At 45.1% G+C, this 26,641-nt stretch overlaps 1 protein-coding gene across 3 annotated transcripts in view; it reads right to left on the minus strand.

Annotated features, from left to right (window-relative positions):
* Positions 1-26,641, minus strand: part of BACH2 (BACH transcriptional regulator 2) — a 360,814-nt gene that overhangs the window by 16,547 nt on the left and 317,626 nt on the right. For all 3 annotated transcript variants that reach the window (XM_022552705.3, XM_089921867.1, XM_022552713.3), the window contains one exon: positions 7,059-8,651. In XM_022552705.3, the coding sequence (XP_022408413.1) occupies positions 7,059-8,651 (1,593 nt within the window). The remainder of the gene's footprint in view (positions 1-7,058; positions 8,652-26,641) is intronic.

The raw sequence follows: 26,641 nt of genomic DNA on the forward strand, positions 1-26,641 counted from the left end.
CACATCCCCTCTCTCCCAGTAAAACAAAAATACCATTTAAAAACTGTACGAGAAATATATAACTTCTAGCAGAGAATTCAATTATGAGACAATAGAGGAGAATAAAATTTCCACACCCAAACAATGACTCTCCTGCTCTGGTGGACTTCCCCGTGATCTTTGTTTCCTCTGTATACTTTTTACAGGGTTGCAATCAGACAGCACAATGGCTACCTCACCTCACCACGCCTCTCAACACACATCTCACTCACCTGGTGTCTTTGGTGTGCTGGATGGGGGCTATTGGTGAAGCAGGACAGAGACGCAGGTGTTGCAGAAAAAGGCGAAAAAAAGCACCTCTTTCCTCTAGAAATCCCAGCGGAAGCTTAGTGGTCAATCTTCTTTCCTATCTCCTTTCTTGGTTTCACTATTAGATGTTGAGGAGAAGCTACAGAAGTTGGATCCCTTAGCAAGTACCCTGAGGACCGGATGGTGCAGTCACCTCTCCAAAGCCTTTAACATTTATGCTCTTACAAGCCCCTCAGATCCCTGTGAGTTGTCTTGGGGACAAAGCAAGATGCCCATTGGGCTGACAATTCTAGTGCTGTTGGAATGGCGACAGCCAGCTCTGTGCCGGGCAGATGCCAGTGACAAAATCTCCCCTGCCAAAGACACACTTCCTGCACAACTGTCCATCTAACCTCTGTTCTTATGATCCAGTTTCTGAAACAAACACAGGACACCTGGAATTTAGCTGTGATGCTGCAATTACCTAGCTATGTGATCTCAGGCAAGTCTTTCCTTCTCTGTCCTGAAGTTCTTTGAGGATCTGGGAGTCAGAGGGAGATAATATCTGCCCTACTTAGCTGAGAGGATTGCTGTGAAGAATAAAACTGGATAATAGATGGAGAAAGTGCTTTGAAAAGTTTGAATTGCCTTATGACTATGAAGTATTATTATTATTTTTTAAGGGAGAATTCTTTTTATTTATTTATTTATAATATTTATTTATTTATTTGGTTGCGCTGGCTCCTCAGTTGCGGCATGCAAGTGGGATCTAGTTCCCTGACCAGGGATTGAACCCAGGCCCCCTGCATTGGGAGTGTGGAGTCCTATCCACTGCACCACCAGGGAAGTCACATTATTAGTAGTAGTAGTACTGGTAGTCGTTGTGGAGTATTAGTATTTCTGTTTATCAGCCCTATCTTTCTTTGTCACGTAGTTTCTTCTTTCAGTCACACGATGTGCTTTGCAGTTGCAGATGCTAAGAGCCTTTCTAGACAACGTGAAAACATTGTTTTAATTAGAAATATGGCTGACTTCTATGCTGCCCAGCAAGGTTTTCTTTCTAAATATTAAGCAGACCAACTACAGTTACTTGTAAAAAGATGCCTGATTCAACAAACCACACAAACGACTGTAAACATTTTACATCCAACATATGTCTGGAAGCCAACATTTGGGTGGAAGACATAGAGTCAGACACGGCTCTTCTGAAACATTTCTGTGTTTGCTCTGGACACTATTTCTCCCTGCCCCGACACATAAAACTAACATATACGTACGCACATCACCCTCATACACTTTCATCCCTCTTGACATGAAGCATGTTAATCAAGCAAGTCCAGGACTTCCCTGGTGGCACAGTGGTTAAGAATCCACCTGCCAATGCAGGGAATACGGGTTCAAGCCCTGGCCTGGGAAGATACCACGTGCCGCGGAGCAACTAAGCCCATGCGCCACAACTACTGAGCCCGTGCACTGCAACAAAAGAGTAGCCCCCGCTCACCGCAACTAGAGAAAGCCCACGTGCAGCAACAAAGACCCAACACAGCCAAAAAAATAAATAAATAAAGCATGTCCAATTAATCAATGCTTTTGACTATGCAAATAAACTGTCTTCCTAGTGCTTCTTTATTAAAATCTACAGTTAATGCTTGTGGTACAAAACTATGTCACTAAGATGCTTACTACTTGGCAAATGCTCATGACTCTTCTATAATTTTCAAAATTTAAAAACGAACCTGTAAAGCACAATGAGATATCACTTTACACCACTAGAATGGCTATAATAAAAAAGATGGACAGTAACAAATGTTGATGAGGATGCAGAGAAATTGGATCCCTCATACATTGCTGGTAGGAATGTAAAATAGTTCAGTTACCTTGGAAAACAGTCTAGTAGTTCCTCACAATGCTAAACATAGAGTTATCATAGGATTTAGCAATTCCACTCCTTGGTATATAACGAAGAGAACTGAAACACATGTCTACAAGAAACTTGTACACAAATGCTCATAGCAGATAATTGATAATGGCCCCAAAGTGGAAATAACCTAAATGTCCCTCAACTGATGAACGGATCAACAAAACTGGTATATCTACACAGTGGAATATTACTCAGCAATAAAAAGGAGTGAAGAACTGATACATGATAATGTACCTGGTGGGTACATCAAGGGCAAGGAGGAACCTTGAAAACATGCTAAATGAAAGAAGCCACACACAAATGGCCACATACTGTAAGATTCCTTTGAAATGAAATGTCTAGACTAGGCAATCTATAGAGACAGAAGATGGTTTAGTAACGTCATGGGGTAAGGGAAGAGGGCAATGAGAAGTGATTGCTGCTGGATATTATGTTTTTTGGGGGGGTTATGAAAATATTCTGGGATTAGACACTGGTGATGGTCATACAACTTTGTGAATCACTGAAAACCACTGAACTGTTCATTTTAACAGAGTGAATTTTATGGTATATGAATTATATCTCAATTAAGAATCTGTGTGAGAATAAAGAATACAGAGTAAAGAATCTGTTTGAATACAGAATTCAAACATTACAGAAATACATAGAAATTAACCTTTCCCTGTATTCCCTCTTGCCAACTTTGCCTCCCATTTTATCTTATTCTCTATACTATATTATTTATGTTTCTTTATAAAGTAAACTGGGACCTTGTTATATATACTGTTTATGTTACCTTTTTCACTTAATATGACCTGTCCATTTTTTCATCATTGGAAGAAAAAAATTCCCAAGTTGGGGACTTCCCTGGTGGTCTAGTGGTTAGGACTTCATGCTTCCACTGCAGAGGGCACGGGTTTGATCCCTGGTTGGGCAACTAAGATCCCGCATGCCGTGCTGTGCAGCCAAAAATAAATAAATAAATAAAAATTCCCAAGTTGACTTTTTAAGTAAAACAGCAAACCCAGAAGTCATAAAGAAAAAGATTGATAATTTGATTACATAAAACTTAAATTTTTTTTAAATGGAAAAAGACACTATAAAAAGTAGACAAGGAGAAGATATAGGATTAATATAAGAAAGGATTAATATTCCTATATTAAGGATTAAGGATCCTGTAAATTGACTAAAGTCAAACAACATACCCAAAAAGTGGACAGATGGCAAGTCCAGGAAAGGAAATACAAAATGGCGAATACACACAAGAAAGTTATCAACTTCACGAGAAGTCATGTTTTGCCCATCAGATTGGCAAAAACCAGAAGGACTGGTGACCATTCCTACTGGCAAGAACAGGGGGCAATGGACACTCACAAGTTGCTGAAGGATATGTGAATTGCTACAACCTTTTGGGAAAGTAGGTAGGTAGTATTTAACAAATGAGTATAACCTTTAACCCATTTATGGGACTCTAACCCACAAAAATAAAAGCACCACCACTAAACATGTTCACAAGAATGTTTATTGCACCAATGTTTGTAAGAGGGAAAAAACTGGAAACCGGAATATCTGTTGATAGGTGATTTATGAGTCAATTGTGATTTATGGGAACCAGGGATATTAAAGAAGCATGTGTCAACCCTTACACAATTGACCTAGAGGCACGTACACAGTAGACAGCTATGTGCAAAAAGCAAGTTGCTTAGTAATTACATGGCAACTGGTATTAAAATAAAACCCAAACCCCTGGAGATGCAAATGTGTGTTTGTAGATTGCTGTAGGCACAGAGAAAGCCTGCTAAATTTGGTATGTTAGGGGCTGGGTATGCTGTGATTGATTATTTTTAAAAAGGAACTTAAAAAAGCTGATTGTTGATAAAGGACAATATTGTGCTTATTTAAACTTTCCTCAAAGCTGGGGAATAGTTAGGATGAGAAGTCAATGCTGGCGAGATAGGAGAGTTAAGAGGGTGTAACTAGAAATCAGAATATAAGGTAGGTTAACACTTTTCTTTTGATCTAACATTTTGGGTCTTTACAGAGGAAGAGAGACTGGGAGGAAGGCAGGACCCATCAGTCTGAAGTACTGAACAGGTGGCTGGCTGGAGGTGGAAACTCTTCTTTTTTGAATTTTATTTATTTTTTGGCCATGCCGCACGGCATGCGGGATCTTAGTTCCCTGACCAGGGATCGAACCCAAGCCCCCTGCAGTGGAAGCGCAGAATCTTAACCACTGGACCGCCAGGGAAGTCCCCTGGAAACTCCTTTTTTTGGTTTCTGGCTCTGGCATCTCTTTGGGGTTCACTTGGAAGAGAAGTCACCTGGAACCTTACACAAGAGCAGATCGGGGAAGAATCAGCCCAGGAGATGTTGGCTTCTGGATCAGTTATGATTCACTTTGTGAAGGGTTTGCCTTCAGTGTTATTACTGGAGACCACACTTCCACTGGGTCAAAGAAACTCCCCAAAGCAAAGTATTAACTCAAAGAGGAACAGTCATGCTAAGTCCCTGAGACAGTTCTTGCAAAACCTAATCTCTACTTTAGGAAAACTAAAAGGTCAAGTTGGGAAAAAATCTTAGCTTCACTATAACAATCCTACCCAAAATGTACTACCAAGAGGGGCTAAATGTGATTCCCGAAATGACACAGAAATTTGGAAAATGTCTCTTCTTTCGAGACTGTTTAGAAATGCAAAGAACAGATCTATTTTTTAAAAGTGAAAATAAAAATATTTTTGAAAACAGCGGTATTTTTTGAGGGGAGACTAGTCCTGTTCATGACTATTTTATAGGTTGAATGGTTCTTCCTGTTCTTTTTTTTCCCTCCCCGCCCACCCCAACCAGGGATCGAACCTGAGCCCCCTGCACTGGACCGCCAAGAAAGCCCCGATTTTTCCTTTTCATCGATTCATTTAAAACTGAAAAGGTCTAAGGTAGACAAGTGATAAGGCCCAAACACAGGAAAGACACATGTACTCTTGTTGGCAGCATTTAGTTCCAAGAAGTGACTTTAAGTTCTCTTTGGGGACATTAGAGAGACAAAAGGAGATTTATCTGAAACTGACAGGTCCTTAAACATATGCAAATGTCATAAACGCACACTCCCTTTAGTTAATGGTGAGGCTCCTCTTAAGGGAGAGATATAAAGAAAACAAAGACTCAAAGGCATTTGTCCTTTTCTGGAGACATCCTTGGCAAGGGAAATCGTTATGCCGATGGACCCAGCGACTGGGCTTCTGCATCAGGGGTGCCTATGAGTAATTTCAGGGAAAAAAGAAAACCTCCTAAATGTTGTGATCAGACAGAAAGAAATGAGTGAGGAAAGAGAACGCACAGCCTTTCACTGTTCTCACGAAACCTCAATCCTCTCAGGTCAAGGACACAGATGTGACGACACAGATGTGAGTCTGGCTCGGGGCACTGAGCCCAACCCTCCATCCCAAACCTGAGGGGATACAGTGTATTCAAATAGCAATAGTTTCCCATTCAAATTTCCTTTTTAATGACTTTTAGCTAAATTAAATCCTTTCAGTATGTTTCTTTTTCCATCTTTGCCAGGCAGTAACAGAAGAGCAGGGACCGGGCTAGCCAGAAAACGAGGAAGTGACCACAGGGCACTTCTGTAGTTGGCACAGGAAGTTTTGGAATCTATTTTCAAAACATGCCCGAGCTAAAATCTTCATGTGCTTCTCGCCAACCTCGCAGAGGCTGAATAAACCGCACGTGGCTCTGTGAAAACCCACCTCACCCTGGGTGGCATTTCTGCTGTCTGGTTGGGTTAACATCCCTGCTTCACTAGAGGCTAATAACCAGAGAGTGCAGACGCGGGTGGAGGGCACTGGCACGATGAGGGCCACGCTTCATTTCCTCCTGTGTTTTTCGGAGAAGCAGCCCTCGGGAGGGACTTCTCACCGGGCTCGCTCTGTCCTGCTCCGGAGGCAGGTCTGAGACACAGGTGGCAGTCTCAGGTTGGTTCCTTGTCGATCAGCAAGACTATGCCAGATCATGACACAGACACCCTCAGATCTTTCCGGGGGCCTCTCATGTTACAGGGGAAGGGGGGACATCTGAGGGCGTCTATTCTTTCTCTCCTTGGCCACGTGAGTCTTCCTCACGATGTGGCTGGCGTTGCTCCTGCTTCCTCTCCCAGCATTGGGAAGACGTAGATGGAGCCTTTGGGAATTTTCATCTAGAAAGTACTTTGCTTTCAGGGTGGACAGAAACCGCTACTCAACCCCACTGTTCCTAAAAATGACTCTCACCATTTGTGGGGAGCTTGGGAAATGACACATTATACAGTTATGAGTGACTGACAAGGGTGCTTCTTCAGTGACACTGGGACTGGGACAGATGATGGGCTGTCCATCACCTGCATTGAAATGAATGGACAAGGGATGGCTCCAGAGTCCCATCTGACAAGGAAACTTAAAGGTGCTGGGAAAGCACCTGTTTAGTGTGGATCTCTCTAGTTTCAACCAGTCAGTTTTGAAAGCGATTCTATATTTTCCTTCACATTGAAGAGGCCAGGGGCAAGGATGAGGGTGAGGGGTATGGCATCCTTTCAAAGCAGACGGACGGGAAGGGGAGGGGGGCGGGGATCGGAAGCGCCTGCACACGCTTTCAGGCATTAGACTGACTGTTTTCACTAAGCACTTTGCCTCTGCTTGTTGAGTACTGAAATCTCGATCAAATTTCAAGTGCTTTCTAGGACAAAGTGGTTAATTTGGAATCGCCTGGAAGCCTCCTGCCTCAGCGGATGAGGGAGACAGTCCCTTTACTGTAACCTTTACTCTTGACAAACAAGAACAATCTGGCAGTGGTGGGGGGCAGGGAGAGTCCAGATAAAGGACTGAGGGTGGATCACATGCTTGAATTTAGTCGGGTTCCCTACCTCCTGGCCCCTGTCCTGCACAGGACACGACTCACTGTCTGCTTCCGAGAACGATCCGGATTCGTCGCTGGAGTTGGTGCCGTAAGACTGCTCACATTTAATCTGGGGTCGGACTTGGTTGTACATTCCATCTCCCATCAGGCCTGGTTCCTGATGTTCTGTGGCCAGGAATCTGGCTCCCTGGGAACAGGGCGAGGAGGAGAACTCGCAGAGAGGCAGGCTGCAGGGCGAGCCCCCGCTCCCGTCCTCGGCGTACGAGTAGGAGGAACACGAACTCGAAGTCCGAGTCCTGGCCTCCAACGGGGGCGAGCGAGGGCAGACTTTGATTGGCACCGGGCAGCTGGTGTTGGGCCGCATCCTTCCTGGCAAGTGTTCAGCCATCAGCCCACCGTGAGGGTAGGCCTGTGAGCTGGGGAGGGACTGGCCAGTGCCCACCCACAGGCCCTTTGGCACCGGCTCGGAGAGGTCTTTGTCCAAACCGCTTACCCCAGAGTACGAGTGCGCCGCGGTGCTCACTTGGTCACAAGCGCTGGAGGAGAAGATCACACTTCTCCGGTCCAGCTCTCCTTCCTGTTTACAGAGCGCCTCCAACCCAGGCCCCTTGAGGGGCGACCCCACTGTGAAGCTGGACGCGTCCTTCTGGCCCATGTGGGGCTGTCCGTAATTCCCCGGGAAAGGGGCGTAGTCACTTTTAAGGTCACCCTGAGTGATCCCCTTGTCAAAAGGGCACGCGGAACTCCTGGCAAAGTGCTGCTGAGAGGTACCGGGCAGGCCGGACAACTCCACACTTTTTGTTAGGCTGAACAGAGACCTTAAGCAGGAGGGGGAGGACGCGCCCCTGGACCTCTCCAGGCAGGCGGCCCCGGCAGGGGGGGCGGGGGCGGGCGCGGGGGCGGGGCGGGGCTGTTTCCGGTCCATTTCCACGTCCCCGGCTCTGTCTCTGACGTCAGGCTCATCTCCAGACAGGCAGAGCGTGATGCTCTCTTCTTCGTTCTCTTCGCTGGGCGGCTCGCTTTTAATCTGCCCCATGGCAAGCCCCGGCTTGAGGCTGTTGCCAGAGTTCTCTTCACCGAATGTGCTTGCAAAACCTGAGGTACTGTGTGATGATGCGTTATAGACATTCTTGGTACATGCAAGCTGGTATTTCTTGTATCTGGGGTACTGCGTTAATGCGTCCTTTGCCGCGCTCTCCTTGGTGTCCGCGGGCACGTCGGACTCCGGCAGCAAAACTTCTTCCTTCTCTGCTACTGGGATGGCAGTGGCCTCAAGGCTGATGGGGTCTGGAAGCATCTGGTCCCTGGGACAAGCCATCTTGGCCGTATCCGAATCCATCGTCTCCTCCTCCTCTTCCTCTCCGGCGCTGTTCTCGCGGTCCTCGTGCGGGCGCTGGCACGCACCGTCCTTTCGGCACACAAACAGGCCATCCTCGCTGTTCAGGAGCTGGGTCTGCAGGAAGCTGAAGCAGGAGTCCTCCAGGTTGTGCATGCGCAGGAACTCGGCACAGCGGATGACCTCGCGGATGTTTTCTCTGCTGAGTAACAGCTTGGCGGTGTAGGCGAACTGCAACAGCGGCCCAAACCCCCTGGCCGTGACCTGCAAAACAAACAGGGGAATTGCCGACCGTTACCATCAGCACTGCTATTGTCCCGAATCCCTCAGCTGAAGCAAGATAACCAGACAGCGCTAATGTCCCAGGATAAAGACTGCAAAGGAGCAATTAATCTCGTCCTGGGTCAGCAGTGATTCTGCTTCCAGTAATTAGGGCCTGTCTCGTGCATGCCAGTGCTCTACTCATCACGACACACAGAATTGAAAATCATCAGGGTCAAGTGGCTAAACAAGATGACAGTGGGTTCAGTGTTTACACTAATGAAATATCCTGGCAAAAATGCACGGTAACAATGGGAAGCCTATTAATTTCCCTCCCCATCCGTCCTGTTGAGAGCCACTGTACGTCAGGAGTGCTGTGATACTTCTCACAGCTCACTCGAGCCAAAGAAAGCATTATAGTTTTCTCGTCAACTGCAGAACTAGCAATATGGCCCTGTTAGAAACCGGAAAGTCCACGGGGTTTTGAAAATAGTTTTTCCCTCACAAAGTTAAAAAGAGACGTTGAAAGCAACTCCTGTTTTTTGCTCATTCATCATGGTTGCTAGTTGAGATGTTCCGGTCATCACGTCATATCCCATCTTACAATGATACTAGAGATGACAGTCCAAAGCAGCGTTCTCAAAAAGAAATTAACTCCTGGCCCCTAAAAAGGGTGGAGGGTGGTTAGAGCTAAACAAGCCGGCTGTCATTTAAATGGCTGAAGTTGTTGAACGGCACAGGACATGGGCAACTCCTTCCCTAATTATAAGCAGCAGCTTTGCCACGCAGCTGTCTTCTTTCCTGGTAAATCTTCAGGGGCTGAGCCTACTGTCATGTGCCGCTTGTCCATTACACATTTTCCGCAGACTGGAAACGTGCTATTTATGCACAGCTTGTGTACACGCGCATGCCTGCACGCACACACACGCTGAATGACTTAGACCATTAGAAATATGTTGCCCAAGGCCAGTTGTTCTTTCGAATGAAAATGGATTAAACTTGCCGGTGTTCAGGGCAGGCTTCCTTACCCTATACACAAAACCCACGCATCCTCTACGTTCTTGCAAGCACTGCTGACCCTATAAGGAAGGGAGGGGAGGCAGGTCCATGAATCATGTGTACAAAACAAATGAAAGCAGAGGTCATGGGGTCCTTGCTGGAAGCTACAGTAGCAGTGACTAAAAAATATCTGCTAGGGGAATAAGTGCAGAGCGAGACGAACCCGCAGGCTTTGGAGCTGACTGCCACGTGGATGGAATTCAGGACAGCACGCAGAGCCCAAACTCTTGTGAGGACCTATATCTGCTGTTCAAGATTCAGCGCAGACATCAACTCTTCTGGGAGCCCTCTGCAAACTGCTTAGAGAGCGAATGACACCATCCTCTCAGCCCCCATATGCCTTCCCCAAGGGCAGTGCTCATTTTATATCACTGCATTCTAAGGGAATGCCTAGTAAGGGAAATTTCTTAGATACATAGCTGAATGGAATTTTAATTGTTAATATCTTTGAAGTACTTTAAATACAATTCAAAAAAAAAATTCTCCATCAGATACTGAGTCCTGAGATGTTTGGTTTAAAAAAGAAAAACCACAACAAAAACCCATGACTGCAAGACCCCACATTGTAGTTCTACAAGGGCAATCATTGCCATCCCTTTTATTGTACTTAATTGTGTCAGTTTCTGCCAGTAGACAGCAAAGCTTCTTCAGATGAGGGATTGTTTCACTTCTCTTTGTAACCCTGCACCTAAGGAGGGTCTCTAAACATCTGATAAAAGCTTGTATATTACTGAATATGTCTGAAGTCTAACTGTGTCCCTGACATACAACTGTAGTGTCCAGAAGGTGACAACACACTCTGCTCGGTGAGTGCTGTCTCAGATTACTTTTGGAGCAAGGCACTGTGCAAACCAACAAACTACACCAATTAATCAATGGCAGGCAGGGGTGCCTATTTGTCACGTCCCCTAGCACCTATATTGAAAGGGAGTTCACCTGACCTACACTTTCGTTCTACCTAAGCTGACATGGCAATAGATTCAGCAACTGTCTTTTTAATGTACTTTTCTCCCAGGAACCTATAAAAGGGAGTGTAAGGTAAGGAAGTGCATGTCGATAAGTAACCAAAGAAGGTTGATGACAATGTCACAGGACCCATTTCTTCATTGTAGCATGGCTCCACCACAAAGAGAAAATGGCAGAATCAAGGCAGGGCTGACCCCTCCATCAGTAAGCATCTTCTGCTCCGCTCCTAGGCAATCTGCCAATTGTAGAGTGGATAATACACATCTTGAGTTTTTGTTGTTGTTTTTTTGTTTTTTTGCGGTACGCGGGCCTCTCACTGTTGTGGCCTCTCCCGTTGAGGAGCACAGGCTCCGGACGCGCAGGCTCAGCGGCCATGGCTCACGGGCCCAGCCGCTCCGCGGCATGTGGGATCTTCCCGGACCGGGGCACGAACCCGCGTCCCCCGCATCGGCAGGCGGACTCTCAACCACTGCGCCACCAGGGAAGCCCCACATCTTGAGTTTTGGCAGATGCACTCATTATACGGGAAATCGGGGAAACTCATCTTGATGCTATTTATGTTTTTTTTTTTATACAGTCCTCCTCATACTCTCATCCCCATTTCTTTTTTATTTTGATGCGGTCTCAGTAAGCTGCACCACTATCCCCCGCTATGGCTGCTTTTAAAGAAAATTGCTAAAGAAGCTAAGGGACACTCTTGAGGATCACTAGAGCAGTCCTGGGCATCACCACTTGCCTCATGGCAGCAAGGAGCTGCAGAAAGCTTCTCCACTCAGGGCCAAGCTAATACTTAAATGTATGAGTGGGTCCAAGGATGCCAATAAGCACAGTCCCCACATCCCAAATCAGTTCATTGATCCTTTGGGGGCTCAGGAGACATGATGAGCTTGAAATGATCGTCACATGGTCATGAACAAGTCATGAATAAAAACAGGGTCGTAAAATGTCATTCAATCCCAGGTCAGAGAAAACGGTGTCCTCACCATGGAATTTCAAGAGTCCATAATTAGCTCTTCCCTCCTGCGAGTTTAAACCATGCTTCATCATATTTAATTCTGCTAAATTTTGCTCAGCTTCTGCGCGCAGGGCTTTGTCTAGAGAGTCAGTTACTATTCACCAAGCTCCTGCTAGCGCCCAGCACCGTGCTAGCTGGTTCTCCTAACGCACTGGAAGGCAGGCACGATCGCCGCTATTTTGTAGACAAGGAAACTGAGAAGCAAGGAGGTGAAGGAGTGCATCCAAGGTCCTAGAGCTAGTAAGTAGAGAGTTGGGATTTCAACCTAAGTGCTATGGAAAATGGTTAAGTACAAGACTCAGCCTGGTGCTCAAGAAACCTACAATTTAGCTTTGAAGAGGAGATAAGAACAATAAGTTAATTTTCAGGAACCACGTAAATCAACAATGGAAAGGCAAGATGACACGATCAGTTGTCAACTAAGAAATCCTGACCAGTTCAGGAGAAGAGGAGACTGCTGAAGTCTGTGGGATCCCTTGAAGCAGGGACTTGTAAGCAGGACACCTGGAGTGTACTGAATTGCCCCCGACTGGGTCCGATCGGGGTCAAGGTTTGCTTTGATACAATGGGTACCTTCTGAACTGCCACTACTGTCCCTTCCAGGAACCCATCTCTGGTGCATTTCAGCCCAGTTGCAATAGCTCCAAATACACAAAACAGAAAGTGGGTGCCCATCACACATGCAGGCCAGTGTTAAAATAGGCAGTGGCTTTCTAAATATTGGTTTAGCCTCCATCTTGAGTAGCTTGCACTGTCTTTCCATTTTGAGGAATCATTTAAGCTCACGTACTCAGAAAGCAAATATCCAGGTACCGGCGTGAACCTGCATGTTTATGAAACTGGGTCCACAAGCCTGCATGGTTATTTACTTTCTGTTTGTAACAAGTAAGGCTCTGATAATGGGAAAAATAAGAGGGGGTAGGAGATGGAGAATCACCCACAAAACTAATGACCCATAACAATGTTATTTAAGAAGGTAATGATCGGGGCTTCCCTGGTGGTGCAGTGGTTGAGAATCTGCCTGCCGATGCAGGGGACACGGGTTCGAGCCCTGGTCTGGGAGGATCCCACATGCCACGGAGCAACTAGGCCCGTGAGCCACAACTACTGAGCCTGCGCGTCTGGAGTCTGTGCTCTGCAGCAAGAGAGGCCGCTATAGTGAGAGGCCCACGCACGGCGATGAAGAGTGGCCCCCGCTTGCCACAACTAGAGAAAGCCCTTGCACAGAAACGAAGACCCAACACAGCAAAAATAAAAAAAAAATTAAAAAAAAAAAGGTAATGATCATCAGGTTACAGTGGAATGAAGTGATGAGAAATAGCAAGCCAGTCCCAGCTCACTGGTATTAATGGAGCTGTGTTCCACTGCTCTCAGGGAAGCAGACATACCTAGGCTAAAAATCACCGGTCAGGAATGGCCTAAAGGAATGATAAACAAATGCAAAATACAGTATTAGGGGCACCTGGGATAACAGTCTTGCATTTTGAATGGAATCTTTTGGTTGAATCATTCTGGAGAGTGTTTTTTTCATCACATTATGGTTCCATAATGTGCAATATACATTGTGCTACAGATGAGACTGGCTCATGTACTGGGCAGAATGGAGGGTGCCCTGGGGGACTAAGACCCGTGAGAGGTCAGGAAGCAATCCCGCCTCGCTCTCTGGTTGCTCCCAAGGAGGCGGTGACCTCATCCAGCAGTTGGCACACACAAGGCGAGTGGCTCTGGCCTTTGGGTTTAGGGCCTGAAAGAAACAAGGTCAGACTACCAGACTCGTGCACTGTGGTGTGAGTCCACATGCCACTCATGGGTTGAAAATCTGACCCACTGAAACTATGACCCTCCACCCTTTGTTCCCTTGGGTTCTGATGTATCATCTCTCTGCTGTGGAAGAAAGGAAGATGAAATGATGAAAATGCAGCTGGCAGAGGGCACGCTTGGGTGCTGTTTGCAGAGCCGGGGAGCTCATTCCCTCAGGACGTGGTCCGTGTGCTGCTGGACAGAGCTTGTGAAAGGAAACTTCTACCAGTTTTGCCACTCTGGATTATTACAGGGGTCAGGCATCTGGGCTTCAGGCATAAATTGAAAACAGGGTTTGGGAATTGTTATAAGACTTGGAACAGCATTTTCTACTCAAGCCATGTGATGAAGGTCTTCTCTGCTGGTTCTGGCAGTGTATATTCATGGCTGCAGCACTGAGCCCATCTACCCGAGCCTGATGTGATGGGTCAGGAGATCTGGGGACTGCGCCCCAGGAGAGGGGTGGCACGCTGCTCAAGGTCCCATAATCACAGCCTTACAAAACACGGAATCTTTTACTTTTAGCAACATCACGTCCTAATGGAGCTGGATCTCTCCTACACTGCTGGAGCAGGCGAGAGGAGGTAACAAAGCTATGCCGATGGGTTTTTGAAAACACTGACTTGGGTCGTATTTGCACAGCAAGGCGCTTGTCAAATAAAGAAAACAGCACCAGTGACAACTCACTCCTCCCTTCCACCTCCACAGTGCACTGCATCCCATTCTGCAGGCTGAAGACTGACTTAGCGATGAGGCATCGCTTCCAATCTTAATTTTCTATAATTAATATCCATATTATCACTTGTTTCTCCCCAAAGCAGCATGCTCTATAAGCGTACTATATTCGGGATGTATTTGTTAAATTAACCTCACCTATTTCAACAAAGCTCCTGGTTATTTTGGTACTAGTTTTAGTCAATGATAGAGCCAGACCAAGCAACTTGTTTCCATTCCTAAAGTAACAATACAAAAACTAAAGCAAGTTGATTATATGTACAAGTATATAATTTCATGCAGTGGGTTTTAAAAAAATTTGTGTTAGTGAATGTGGCTTAAAAGCATGAACTTAAGTGTCTTTTCTCCCCTGTGCAGGCTTGAATTTGGGTTTGCAGCCACAATACAAAGTTCCTCTCTTTTTTGTAAATCTGTCCCTGAGATTCTCTATGTGATCATTCAGTCATTACTATTTTTTGTTTACTCATTCATTCACTCATTCATTCACCAACCATGTTCTGGGCACTGACGGTGCACTGTGTGACATCTGAGGGCACCAGCTTTCTTGGATTCCAATTCCAGCTCTATGATGTACCAGCTGGGTAACTTGGGCTTCTTACGTTAATCTTTCTGTGCTTCAGTTTCTCCAACTGTAAGACCAACAGTGCCTGCCTTGTAGTAAAACCTATGGAATAGCTTCTAGCATTGAGTAACAGCTATTATTATTGCTGTTATTACAAAAATGAATAATATATAGTCTCCTTCTCCAAGGAACTAAGAGGGTGACCAGAGAGACAGATGTTCAACACAAAGGTCTACAATGTAATCGAAGTATGTAACAGGTATTTGCAGGGTGCTAAGGCAGGACCAAGCTGGGGGTAGTAACTCCTGAGTGTCAGCGTAGCCTTCCTAGAAGTGGTGACCTTTGCCCCAAGTATTGAAGGCTGAGTTGAAGTTCATTAGAATAAGTCAAAGAAGGGCCTGGCTCACTCCCTCATCTCCTTCAGGCTCTTCCTCAAATGCTACTTTCTCAGTGAGGCCCTTCCTGGGCCTCTAACCACAACTCCCAGCACCAGGACTGGCTACATGATTTGCAGGATCCAGTGTAAAGTGGAAAGGTGGTCCTCTTGTTTGGAGATTCAGAACTTGAAGATGATGACAGGGTCCTTCTGAGCAGGGGACCCTAGGCAATTGCATAGGTCGTAAGCCCTTGAATCTGGCCTTGTCAACACACATTTGCTACCTATGCCCTGCAGTTGAAATGGGCTCTGCTCCCTGATCTCAGTGGGGTGATGGCATCCTAGGGTAGAGCCAGTGAACTCCAATTGAGTGAAACTCCACAGGCTAGCTGGCACAGCTACTGGGATCAGCAGTGTAGGTCAGCGGTGACTGGCAAGATCATGAGTATCTTGGACTGAAATACATAGTCAGGCCACGAAGGTACTTTTTGGTTGGTGAAAAAAGAAGAAAATCATGTAGGTTAAGTGGACAAAGCCCTGCTTGAGTCTCTGTAATAGAGTCATCACCCCACACTTGAGTCAGTTCACAGATCCAGGAACTCTTGAGGAAGGGTCCTACAATAATCCAGGTTGCCACTATGATTTCTTCTGTCACAAGGGTTTGCAGAAACATACATCTGGTAGTTTTCCTAAATCATGAACTAATACAAACTTTTTTAACTAAAAAACTTCAACAAAAAATTATGCCAAAACTGTTTAGATCAGAACCAAATCTATCTATATATCCTTCTCTGCCTATCTATGAACTAAAGTAGCACTAGTTTAATACAAATGTAACAGGACAGTTTTGTCTCTTAGCCTCATGCCCCACTCTTCTTTTGTTCTCTCCCCACTTCTATTGAGAAATAATTGACATACATCCCTGTATACGTTTAAGGTGTACAGCATGATGGTTTGATTTACATATGATTACCACAACAGGTTCAGCTAACATCCATCTTCTCATATAGATACAGTAAAAAGAAAAAAATTCCCCTTGGGATAAGAACCCCTAGGATTTACTTTCTCAGCAACTCTCCTATATGTCATACCCACTCTCCTAATGTTCCCCTTTCTAATGCTGAAGCTGGGAGTTTGTATTTTTTTATTTATTAAATTAAAAAAAATATTTATTTAGGCTATGCCAGGCCTTAGTTGCAGCATGTGGGATCTTCATCGTGGCATGCAGGATCTTTTAGTTGTAGCACGCAGACTTCTTAGTTGTGGCATGCATGCAGGATCTAGTTCCCTGACCAGGGATCGAACCCAGGTCCCCCGAACTGGGAGCTCAGAGTCTTACCCACTGGACCACCAGGGAAGCCCCTGAGGCTGGGAGTGGTTTTTTTGTTTGTTTGTTTTGTTTTGGTTTTTTTTTTGCGGTACGCGGGCCTCTCACTGTTGTGGCCTCTCCCGTTGTGGAGCACAGGCTCCGGACGCACAGGCTCAGTGGCCATGGCTCACGGGCCCAGCCGCTCCGCGGCATGTGGGATCTTCCCGGACCGGGGCACGAACCCGTGTCCCCTGCATTGGCAGGCAGACTCTCAACCACTGTGCCACCAGGGAAGCCCCGAGGCTGGGAGTTTTTAAACTTTGTTTCCCAGGCTCCTTTGTCAGGTGATTTACTCTGCCAGTAGGGGGCACTGGTGGGAGATCAGAGGTAGGAGGAAGGAAGCTGTGGTTCCCATTTCTTGTTCTCTTTCTCTGTCCTTCCCTGGTGGGGTGTCTGGAAGTGGTGGTCTTCTCCCCAGGTGCAGCCCCTCCTGCATGCTCAGAGGTCCCTTTTATTGCTCCAGCCCGGGGAGTGAGAGCTGCTTCTGTCCATCATTAATCACTGGGTTAAGTCTCCTTCCACTTCTGTGCTTTCAGTTTCCCAGCACCTGTGTAACCAATTCGCTGTCTTACACCCCCTCTATTTGAAACACCTGTCATGGTTTCTGTTTCCCTGACTCAGTCCTCATCCATTTTACAGACAACGAAGCCAAATGAGGTGAAGCCCAGAAAGCTCAGAAAGGTGAAGGGATCTTCCCAAAGTCACGTGTCTGGTTAGCCAGGGCTTCAACTCAAGCCTTCTGACTGCAGAGTTCAACTCTCCTGCTCCTTTCATACCAGTTGCTGTCTCTCTGAAGTAAACCAGAAAAGGAATGATATTTCATATTTCAAGTTTTATTGCACTCTCTAAAACATTCACTTTTATACAGCTCTATCCAAAGAAGTCTGGCCAACTGAATGTGGTACTTCCCGGGTAGGAAGAAGGGTGAATCTCACATTTGGTTCTATCGTTATTTACATGATTCAGATTCAGCGTTTAGATTTCTCCCAAAGAATGAAGCTAAAAGTGCTAAGTCCCTTTCCTGCCTGGTAAAACCTCGTAAATCTAGGGAGCTCTTCTATCGCATAGGAATTTGATAAATCAGCAGCTTCATTTCTTGGAATCTGGGAGGCATCAAAGCAGAAACGCCTTTCTGGCGGGGAGCCATGTGGGACCAAAGCTTTGTTCCAAATGGGAAAGGCAGCCTGATAAAGCTGATGTTTAGGGGGCAAGTCACGTGGCCCCTGCCTGTGTCAGCTGGCTCAGAATTATCATGAGGCTACGTAACAGCCGGAACTGCCCCTGAGGTATTTGGTTGTCTCAGGTTGATGAGAAAAGGGAAGGGGAAGCAAGCATTCATTATCGTCTTTCCTGGGAACTGGCAGCACCTTGGCCCCGTGGAACCTTCATTTCACCCGGGTGATTTTACCCCTCATCTCACTCCTTCATGTGTGGCCTTAATTATTTTCTCATTCAGCTACAGATGGTTATATTTCCAGGTAAGCGATGGGCAAAAGTCCTATGTGATTCAAATATAAGGTACTGTATTCATATTTACTCTAAAGCACACAATGAAAACAGAAAGTCTCTCTTCTGAAAGATTATATAATGAAACTCATGGAGTAATTTTTAAAAATTCAATTTCAGTATAACTGTAGATCTTAAAATAGGTATAAGATAGTAGTAACTTTTTACGTTTTTCAGTGTAAAATGAAAGTGAAAAGCAACCCACTCACTGGTAATGTAGTAAAACCTGCACATCTAGGTTTACAGTTTCATTCGAAAAACCACCTCCAACAGAAAATTATTTTTAAAACGATTTAAAAAATTACCTATTTTCCATCTGAATGACCCTCTCCCCTCTTTCAGGAAACCAATGGTCTTCGCAGACAAGAATTTTCTTGAGTCAAGATTTGGTTTTACCTCCTAGACCCCTCTAGTCCTTTCAAACCAACCAGCAACCGTTTGATGTTCAACCAGAAAACACAAAGCATTTTTTAAAGCTTCTAGTCTTGAGAAGTTCAGTTCCTCATCAGAACCTTCTAATGCTTCTTCCTATTAAGCCAAAATTCCCATCCCTGAAACCTAGCCAGTTATGAGCCCCTCTCCCCTCCTCATTGCCCCCTTCTGAAACATCTTGAGTTTGACTACGTCCCCAGCAGATACCTGGACTGAGTAAATGCTCTAGTCACTGAAACAGAGGACATAACTGTCACCTCCCTCCTTCTAGAGCCTATTTTCTATGAATGCAATGATTTATTTCATTGCCACTTGTTACTTATGGTGCTACCAATTACCGTCTCTGAGCTTTTTGTTTCTAGCACATGCTACTGACAAGCCACGTGTCCATTTTAATCTTGCAAAATTGATTTCTTGACCCAAGAGTGTATACTTGTCTAGATATTCAGAAACTGTTTTTTTCTTATATAAACTGTTCTCCTTTTCATTTTTTTGGCTGTGCCACGCGGCATGCGGGATCTTAGTTCCCCTACCAGGGATCAAACCCGCACCCCCTGCAGTGGAAGCGTGGAGTCTTAACCACTGGACTGCCAGGGAAGTCCCTCTAGGCAAACTTTTTAAGATCCACTTTCTTCCTTTTTTTGAAAACTATAATGCCATTTCTTCATCTCCAGACTTCTGATGCTTTGCTGGGCTCCACAGTTTCTCAAAGATTTTGACCTTAACAAGTTGTACCATCATTATGCCTATTTTTTTTCTGTACTTTGGGATCTTCAATTCCTCCAGACTGGGGGCTTAGGCGTTTTCTTCTACCTGGGGTTTCCATTTCTTTCTCCAAGTTTTTCTCAGTTTTCCATCTAATGAACATTCTCCATGGCATACAACACAGAGGTAACTCAGGGCTCTTTGTCATCCTCAATACTAAATGCTCAGCCCCAAGGAGCAGCTGTTGGGTTTCCTCGTCTTCTTGCTCCACAGAGAACAATATATTTGTTTTCCTTATCTGTCCCTCTTTGAAAGGTCTCCACTCATTTTGGGCTTGGGTTTTCTTGATACTGTTTTTGTGGGTCCATATACCTTTTCATAGTCATTCATGTTTTTCTACCATTAAAAAAAAAAAGGAAAATTTAGCTAAACAGAGAACTGCTGGCACAATTACCCTCCTTTGTTGAAACAAAAAAGGTCCTCATCTGAACTTTGTTTTGGGCATTCATAGACCTCCTGAGTCATCTTTCCCTGCATATATGTAATTTCTACATTTCTCTTATTTAAAAAAATCTCTCAAATGGTCATGAACCCCAAACTAGAAAACTCCTAAAAGAAAACATAGGGGAAAAGCTTCATAACACTGGATTTGGCAATGATTTCCTGGATATGACACCAAAAGCACAGGCAACAAAAGCAAATATAGACAAATGGGACTACATCAAGTTTAAAAACTTTTGTGCATCAAAGGACACAATAGAGTGAAAATGCAACTTATGGAATGGGAGAAAATATTTATGAATCCTATATTTAATAAGGGGTTAATATCCATAATATATAAAGAACTCCTATAACTCAACAACAACAAAATAATCAAATAATCTGATTTTTAAAAAAGGCAAAAGACTTGAATAGGTATTTTTCCAAAGGCGATATATAAATTGCCAACAAGTTTATGAAAGATGCTCAACACCACTAATCATCAGAGAAATACAAATCAAAACTACAATAAGATGTCACCTCATACCCACTAGGATGGCTACTATCAAAAAAGGAGAAAATAAGTATTGGCAAAGATGTGGAGAAATCTGGAAGCCTTGTGCGGAGTTGGTGGGATTGTAAAATGGTGCAATCGCTATGGAAGAAGAGTACGAACATTCCTCAAAAGATTAAAAATAGAACTACTATTTGATCCAGCAATCCCACTTCTGGGTATATATCCAAAAGAATCAAAAGCAGGAGGTATTGTACACACCCATGTTCACAGGAGCACTGTTTACAGTAGCCAAGAAATGGAAGCAACCCACATGTCCATTAGTGGATGAATGGATAAACAAAATGTGGTATATATATATATACAATGGAATACTGTGCAGCCTTAAAAAGGAAGGAAATCCTGTCACATGCTACAATATGGATAAACCTTGAGGTCATTATACTAAGTGAAGTAAGTCAGTCACAAAAAGACAAATAGTGCATGATTCCACTTATATGAGGTACCTAAAGTAGTCAAATTCATAGATACAGAAAGTAGAATGGTGGTGACCAGGGGCTGGGGTCAGAGGGGAAGGGAGGTGGTCCTTTAATGGGTTATAGAGTTTCAGATTTGCAGGGTTATGAGTTCTGGAGATCTGTTTCATGACAATGTGACTATTTTTAAAGTAAGATGAATGCTTGATGGACATTAGTATAGGACACTTAAAAATGGTTAAGATGGTAAATTCATGTTGTGCTTTTTAAAATCACAATAAAAAGGTCTTGAAATATTTTGGACTGTGCAAAATCTCCTCTTTGATGATCATGTTCTCTAAAATGATATGGTCTCTTTTAAGGTTTCTCTCATGTATACTCTTGTCAGTTCCTTTTAGTTAGTCAGTATTAGGACCAGAAGAGCAATTCTAGTCTCAAACTCTCCACCCTCTTAAAGGTGAAACTGCCGATAAGGCACATCAATGATCACTCAGGTATTCTTTCTATTAGTTGAAGAGAATTCTGATAGCTATTTATATAGTTGAAGTTCTGTATCATGCCTCTCCTTTGCCCTAATCTTGTAAATGGGAATTGGAACATGGAGCTGGTAATTGCTCTGACTCTATAACCCATAAAGAACTCCTACTACACTATCAGTTTTGTTTCTCTCTTTTCTAATCTCTTCCTAGTGCTCTTTTGAAGGCTCCTGCCTTCATGTTTCTTGACTTGCTTACAGAGCTTCTGGATATATGGTGCTGCTCTGCTTTTCTTCCCAGTTGGTGACATTTTTAATTTGAATATGGAATTCCTTCTCAGCCACGTCTCGATGTGATGCCCTTTTGCTCGCCAGGTTACGTGGGTTACCTAAGAAATTCTATGTATCACCCTGGCAACAATCTCCAATTCAATTTAATTACTCCTGCTTCACTCACTGATAGATAGGCATTGGAAACTGTAAGTATTGCTTCTGTCTTCCCCTTCTCCTTGGCTTATCCAATGATTCACCAAATACTCCTCACTTTCACATCAATGTCAAACCTGCTTGCTTCTGTGATAATTGGTGTCATGAGTTTAGCAGGATATTCGTTTCCCTCCCCCTCCCCCCTTTCAGTTTAAAGCACGAGACTTATGCGCTGTGGGTTCTCAATAACTATTGGTTGAACTGAATTGAGCTAATCGTAGTTAACGCCTGCCGGGGCAAGCAGAGGATTTGAGTCCTTCTTTCACATGACAATCCATCACATATTCGAAGACATCTGTCGTGCCTGGTTAGGGAATCTTTTTTTCCTTCAAGAACTAAAGTCATATTTTCCATCTGAAATGAAAACTGAAGAACTGACAGATCACACATCTCTTATGGGAAATGTTATTTTCTTCTTGACCTCTGGAAGCAAGTGGGTTTATTTTTAATTTTATTTATTATTTATTTATTTAAAATTTATTTTTGGCTGCATTGGGTCTTTGTTGCTGCATGAGGGCTTTCTCTAGTTGCAGAGACCGGGGGCTAATCTTCTTGAGGTGCGGTGGCTTCTCACTGTGGTGGCTTCTCTTGTTGCGGAGCACGGGCTGTAGGTGTGCAGGCTTCACTAGTTGTGGCTTGCAGGCTCTAGAGCGCAGGCTCAGTAGTTGTGGCGCACGGGCTTAGCTGCTCTGCAGCATGTGGGATCTTCCCAGAACCTTTGTCCCCTGCGTTGGCAGGCAGATTCTCAACCACTGTGCCACCAGGGAAGTCCAGCCAAGTGGGTTTACATTCCACTAACACCCCAATCGCCATGACGACTCTGTGCCACCAAGGGAGGATCACTGGTCTTTAGTGGGGAAAGTAATCTGACCCTGACAGTTTGGGCAACTCTGCTGCCATTTCCCCTTTCACTTGCAAAACAGGAATAAATAAATAGGGACATGCTGAAGAAATTCAGATAATACATTTGAAAGGCTTTTGAGACACAAACACTGAAAATTCTAAAAAGATGTGTATCATCTTTTCAAGCAGAGCTTTTCCATTTGCAATGGAAGTGGGTGTTACTGTGGCTCACAGAAGGAACAAAGCTACATATTTTGCCTTATAGGTATGGTATCCAACAGCAATAGAAGTATTTCTACTGTCTTTAGTTTCCTTCATCTCAGTCCTTTACTAACCACCCTAAAACAGAAGTCAAGGTGTGCTGACTGGGTTATCCAAGGCTGTACGGTAAGCCGGGGTAAATGCATATATGGAAACCAGACGTTTTGCCAAAGGGACTGTATACTTCTGATTTCCACTCCCCTCTCCTGTTTCCACAGTGGGCTCTGCCAATGGGGAAGAGTCAATGCTGATGCAATGCAGGCACCATCTGTGCTCTGTGAGGACTTAAACAGCAGCCATCAACACAAAGCTTCCCTATGTGAGCTGGACAACGGCTGCCCTGGAGCCGAAGGACTCGCAGACGGAACACACAGCTCTGTAGAAATCAGGGCTGCAGGAATCGTTAGGACACAATACCCACACTCCTGGATGGGAGCATGAAGTCAAGTTTGTCACTCAGCCACTTCCTCTCCTTTCCCCCTATTTCTCATCTTTTCTATGTGTGATTCCCGACATCAAGGAAGGGAATGAAGAGCACGCCGATTCCATCCATCAGCCTGGCCAGGGCTGCCGTTTTTTTTTTGCGGTACACGGGCCTCTCACTGTTGTGGCCTCTCCCATTGCGGAGCACGGGCTCCGGATGTGCAGGCTCAGCGGCCATGGCTCACGGGCCCAGCCACTCCGCGGCACGTGGGATCTTCCCGGACCGGGGCATGAACCCGTGTCCCCTGCATCGGCAGGCGGACTCTCAACCACTGCGCCACCAGGGAAGCCCAGGGCTGCCGTTTTTGCCTGGATCTGCTGGGCTCTGGCCCTGTAGCCTTCCACAGCCTTCCCTGGGACACTAGGGCGCCAGACTTGCAAATGACATCAAGGGGACAGGGAGCAAGCTTTGCTGAGAAGGGCAGTGTGCCGGGACTTGAGACTTCTGGGGCATGAAGGCAGGGGCCTGTTTTGGACAGTGGTGTCATCTCTGGTAGCACTGCTAATGCAGGTGAGACAGAATTTCCACCAATGACTGGGTGGCTGTATCCAGTTTCTGTGGGGCTGAAACACACTTTTTATGCTAACTTAGGGGATGGTGAGAAAAGGAAATAAGTCACAGGTGCATCCAAAATGCACCTTGGAGGCTGTTCTGGGCCACCTATTTTGAATGTGGCTTGGAACTGTTACGAAAGATCTCTTTACTTACAGCTCCGAACTAGGGAAACACCATTTCTGCTATAAATAAAGATAACCAAGCATCCTGAAAACAAACTTTTGACAAACACCAACTCTCAAGAACAAAACAAGGTGTTTTGTTTTGGGTGAATCAAAGTATTTCTGAATATACCTTTAAGGATGCGAGTTGGGGCTTCCCTGGTGGCGCAGTGGTTGAGAGCCCGCCTGCTGATGCAGGGGGCATGGGTTCGTGCCCTGGTCCAGGAAGATCCCACATGCCGCGGAGCGGCTGGGCCCGTGAGTCATGGCCGCTGAGCCTGTGCGTCTAGAGCCTGTGCTCCGCAACGGGAGAGGCCACAACAGTGAGAGGCCCGCGTACCGTAAAAAAAAAAAAAAAAAAAGGATGCGAGTTAAGGCACCAACAATACTTCTAACAAACCATAATGCAAAACAAGCCCTCCAGTTTCCTCACACTATTATAGTAGGAAATACTTGGCTCCTGGCAGGGAGGACCCTCCACAGCAGATTATCAGCAGCCTTCCAGAGCAGCGGAGCTTTGAAAACCTCACCCAAGCTAGCAGGTGTCTGGACAGCACTGTCATTTCTTTTTTTTAAAATTTATTTATTTTTGGCTGCGTTGGGTCTTCGTTGCTATGTGCGGGCTTTTTCTAGTTGCAACGAGCGGGGGCTATACTCTTCGTTGCAGTGCGCGGGCGTCTCATGCTGGTGGCTTCTCTTTTTGTGGAGCATGGGCTCTAGGTGTACGGACTGCAGTAGCTGTGGAACGTGGGCTCAGCAGTTGTGGCTCGTGGGCTCTAGAGCGCAGGCTCAGTAGTTGTGGCCACGGGCTTAGTTGCTCTACGGCACGTGGGGTCTTCCGGACCAGAGCTCGAACCCGTGTCCCCTGCGTTGGCAGGAGGATTCTTAACCACTAGCACTGTCATTTCTTTAACAAGCATAGTATCCCAGGGCTTAAGAATCTCTAGGTAGAGTCATCATTGTGGTAAAAATACTGATACTCACAGCAAAAGGGAAAACTAATACCACTTCTCCACTCATGACCTCTCTCCTCTCTGTTGATACCATCTTTCCTCTCTCCTGCACCTTGATGACCTTTCTGGATCCTCAATCCCAGGGAGGCTGGAGAGTCTTTGGGTAAATGCTCCCGACATGGACTGTGTTTCCAGCAGCAACACCCTGCTTTAGAAAGCAAACTATTTTTTTTTTTTGGCCGCGTGGCATGTGGTATCTTAGTTCCCCAACCAGGGATCGAATCTGCACCCCCTGCATTGGAAGCACGGAGGTTTAACCACTGGACCACCAGTGAAGTCCCTACAGAGCAAACTTAATTCTCTTCCATCTGATCTTCCAGATTGCTCCCCAACTGACCCCCCTTTCAGTCTCATCTCCAGTTATCCTCTTGAGCCAGACCGCCAGCCTTTCTCTGGCCTTCCAGCATTCGCTCAAGCTGTGCTCACTGCCTGGATGCATTCTTCACTTTGCTTTACTGATTCCAACCGTACCTGTGACATCTGTGGAGGACAGGGGAGGGGGTGTCCATCAGTATGGAATGCAAGGCCAGGGGAAACCCTTGCAAAGGAGGTGGCAATTAAACTGGACACCTCCCACCCACCCACCTGGACAACAGCTACTGCCTATAGACCCCCAGACCTGGCATTCAATCACATGAGTGCTGTTTTGCATTGTTATCTGAACGTGGTGCCTTTTAAAACAATTTTATTTTATTTACAATGTTGTGTTAATTTCTGCTGTACAGAAAAGCGATTCAGTTATACATATATTCTTTTTCATATTCTTTTCCATTATGGTTTATCATAAGATATTGAATATTGTTCCCTGTGCTATAGAGTAGGACCTTGTTGTTTATCCACTCTATATATAATAGTTTGCATCTGCTAATCCCAAACTCCCACTCCTTCCTCCCCCCACTTCCTCCCTCTTGGCACCCACAGGTCTGTTCTTTATGTCTGTGAGTCTGTTTCTGTTTTGTAGATAAGGTCATTTGTGTCATATTTCAGATTCCATATATAAGTGATATCATGTGGTATTTGTCTTTCTCTTTCTGACTTTCTCTGCTTAGTATGATAATCTCTAGGTCCATCTATGTTGCTGCTAATGTGTTGTGCCTGTCTTGATCAGAAATTCCTGGAGGTCTACTTTTCATGTGCCACCTGCGTGTATTCTAATAAAGTCTCACAAGTCTTCCTGCGTTGTCAGGAAGAGTTCGTTACTTCTTCTCAGAAGGCATTAGCATTACACATTTCAAAAGCATTAACAAAAGGTCACATTTTCATGTCAATTAGATGATACAGTATTCACAAAAGGCTAAATGATAGGAAATCATTAGACCCCAGAGCAGTGCTTGGGGCCATGAGGATTTCTGTGTACATCCTAGGTGTCTCGCATAAACAAGATGTGAGTCAATAATCAATCCAAAAATATTTACTCAAGCATTTGCTGTGTTGGGTGCTGAGGTGAATTTGAAAGAAGCAAAAAATAGTCTTACCCTGGAGGAACTCAGGATGTATTCCAGAGAATACAACTATCCCATAGTTGCAGAGAATAATTAAATGTCAAACGATACATTGTTGAGACTCCTGGTACAACAGAAAGTGCGAGAAGAGGCATGGGTATGGGCTGTCTGATAGCACTAAGCTTGCATGCGAGCTGGCGGAGGACAGGAGAGCACGCAACCCATACCCTCAGATACTGTGACCCTGACCTTGGCCAATGTCAAAAACAGCCTCATGG

Source organism: Delphinapterus leucas, chromosome 12, assembly GCF_059928025.1.
Source record: "Delphinapterus leucas isolate spDelLeu-1000000601 "Yukka" chromosome 12, BTC_Dleu_Yukka2, whole genome shotgun sequence".
Taxonomy (NCBI): domain Eukaryota; kingdom Metazoa; phylum Chordata; class Mammalia; order Artiodactyla; family Monodontidae; genus Delphinapterus; species Delphinapterus leucas.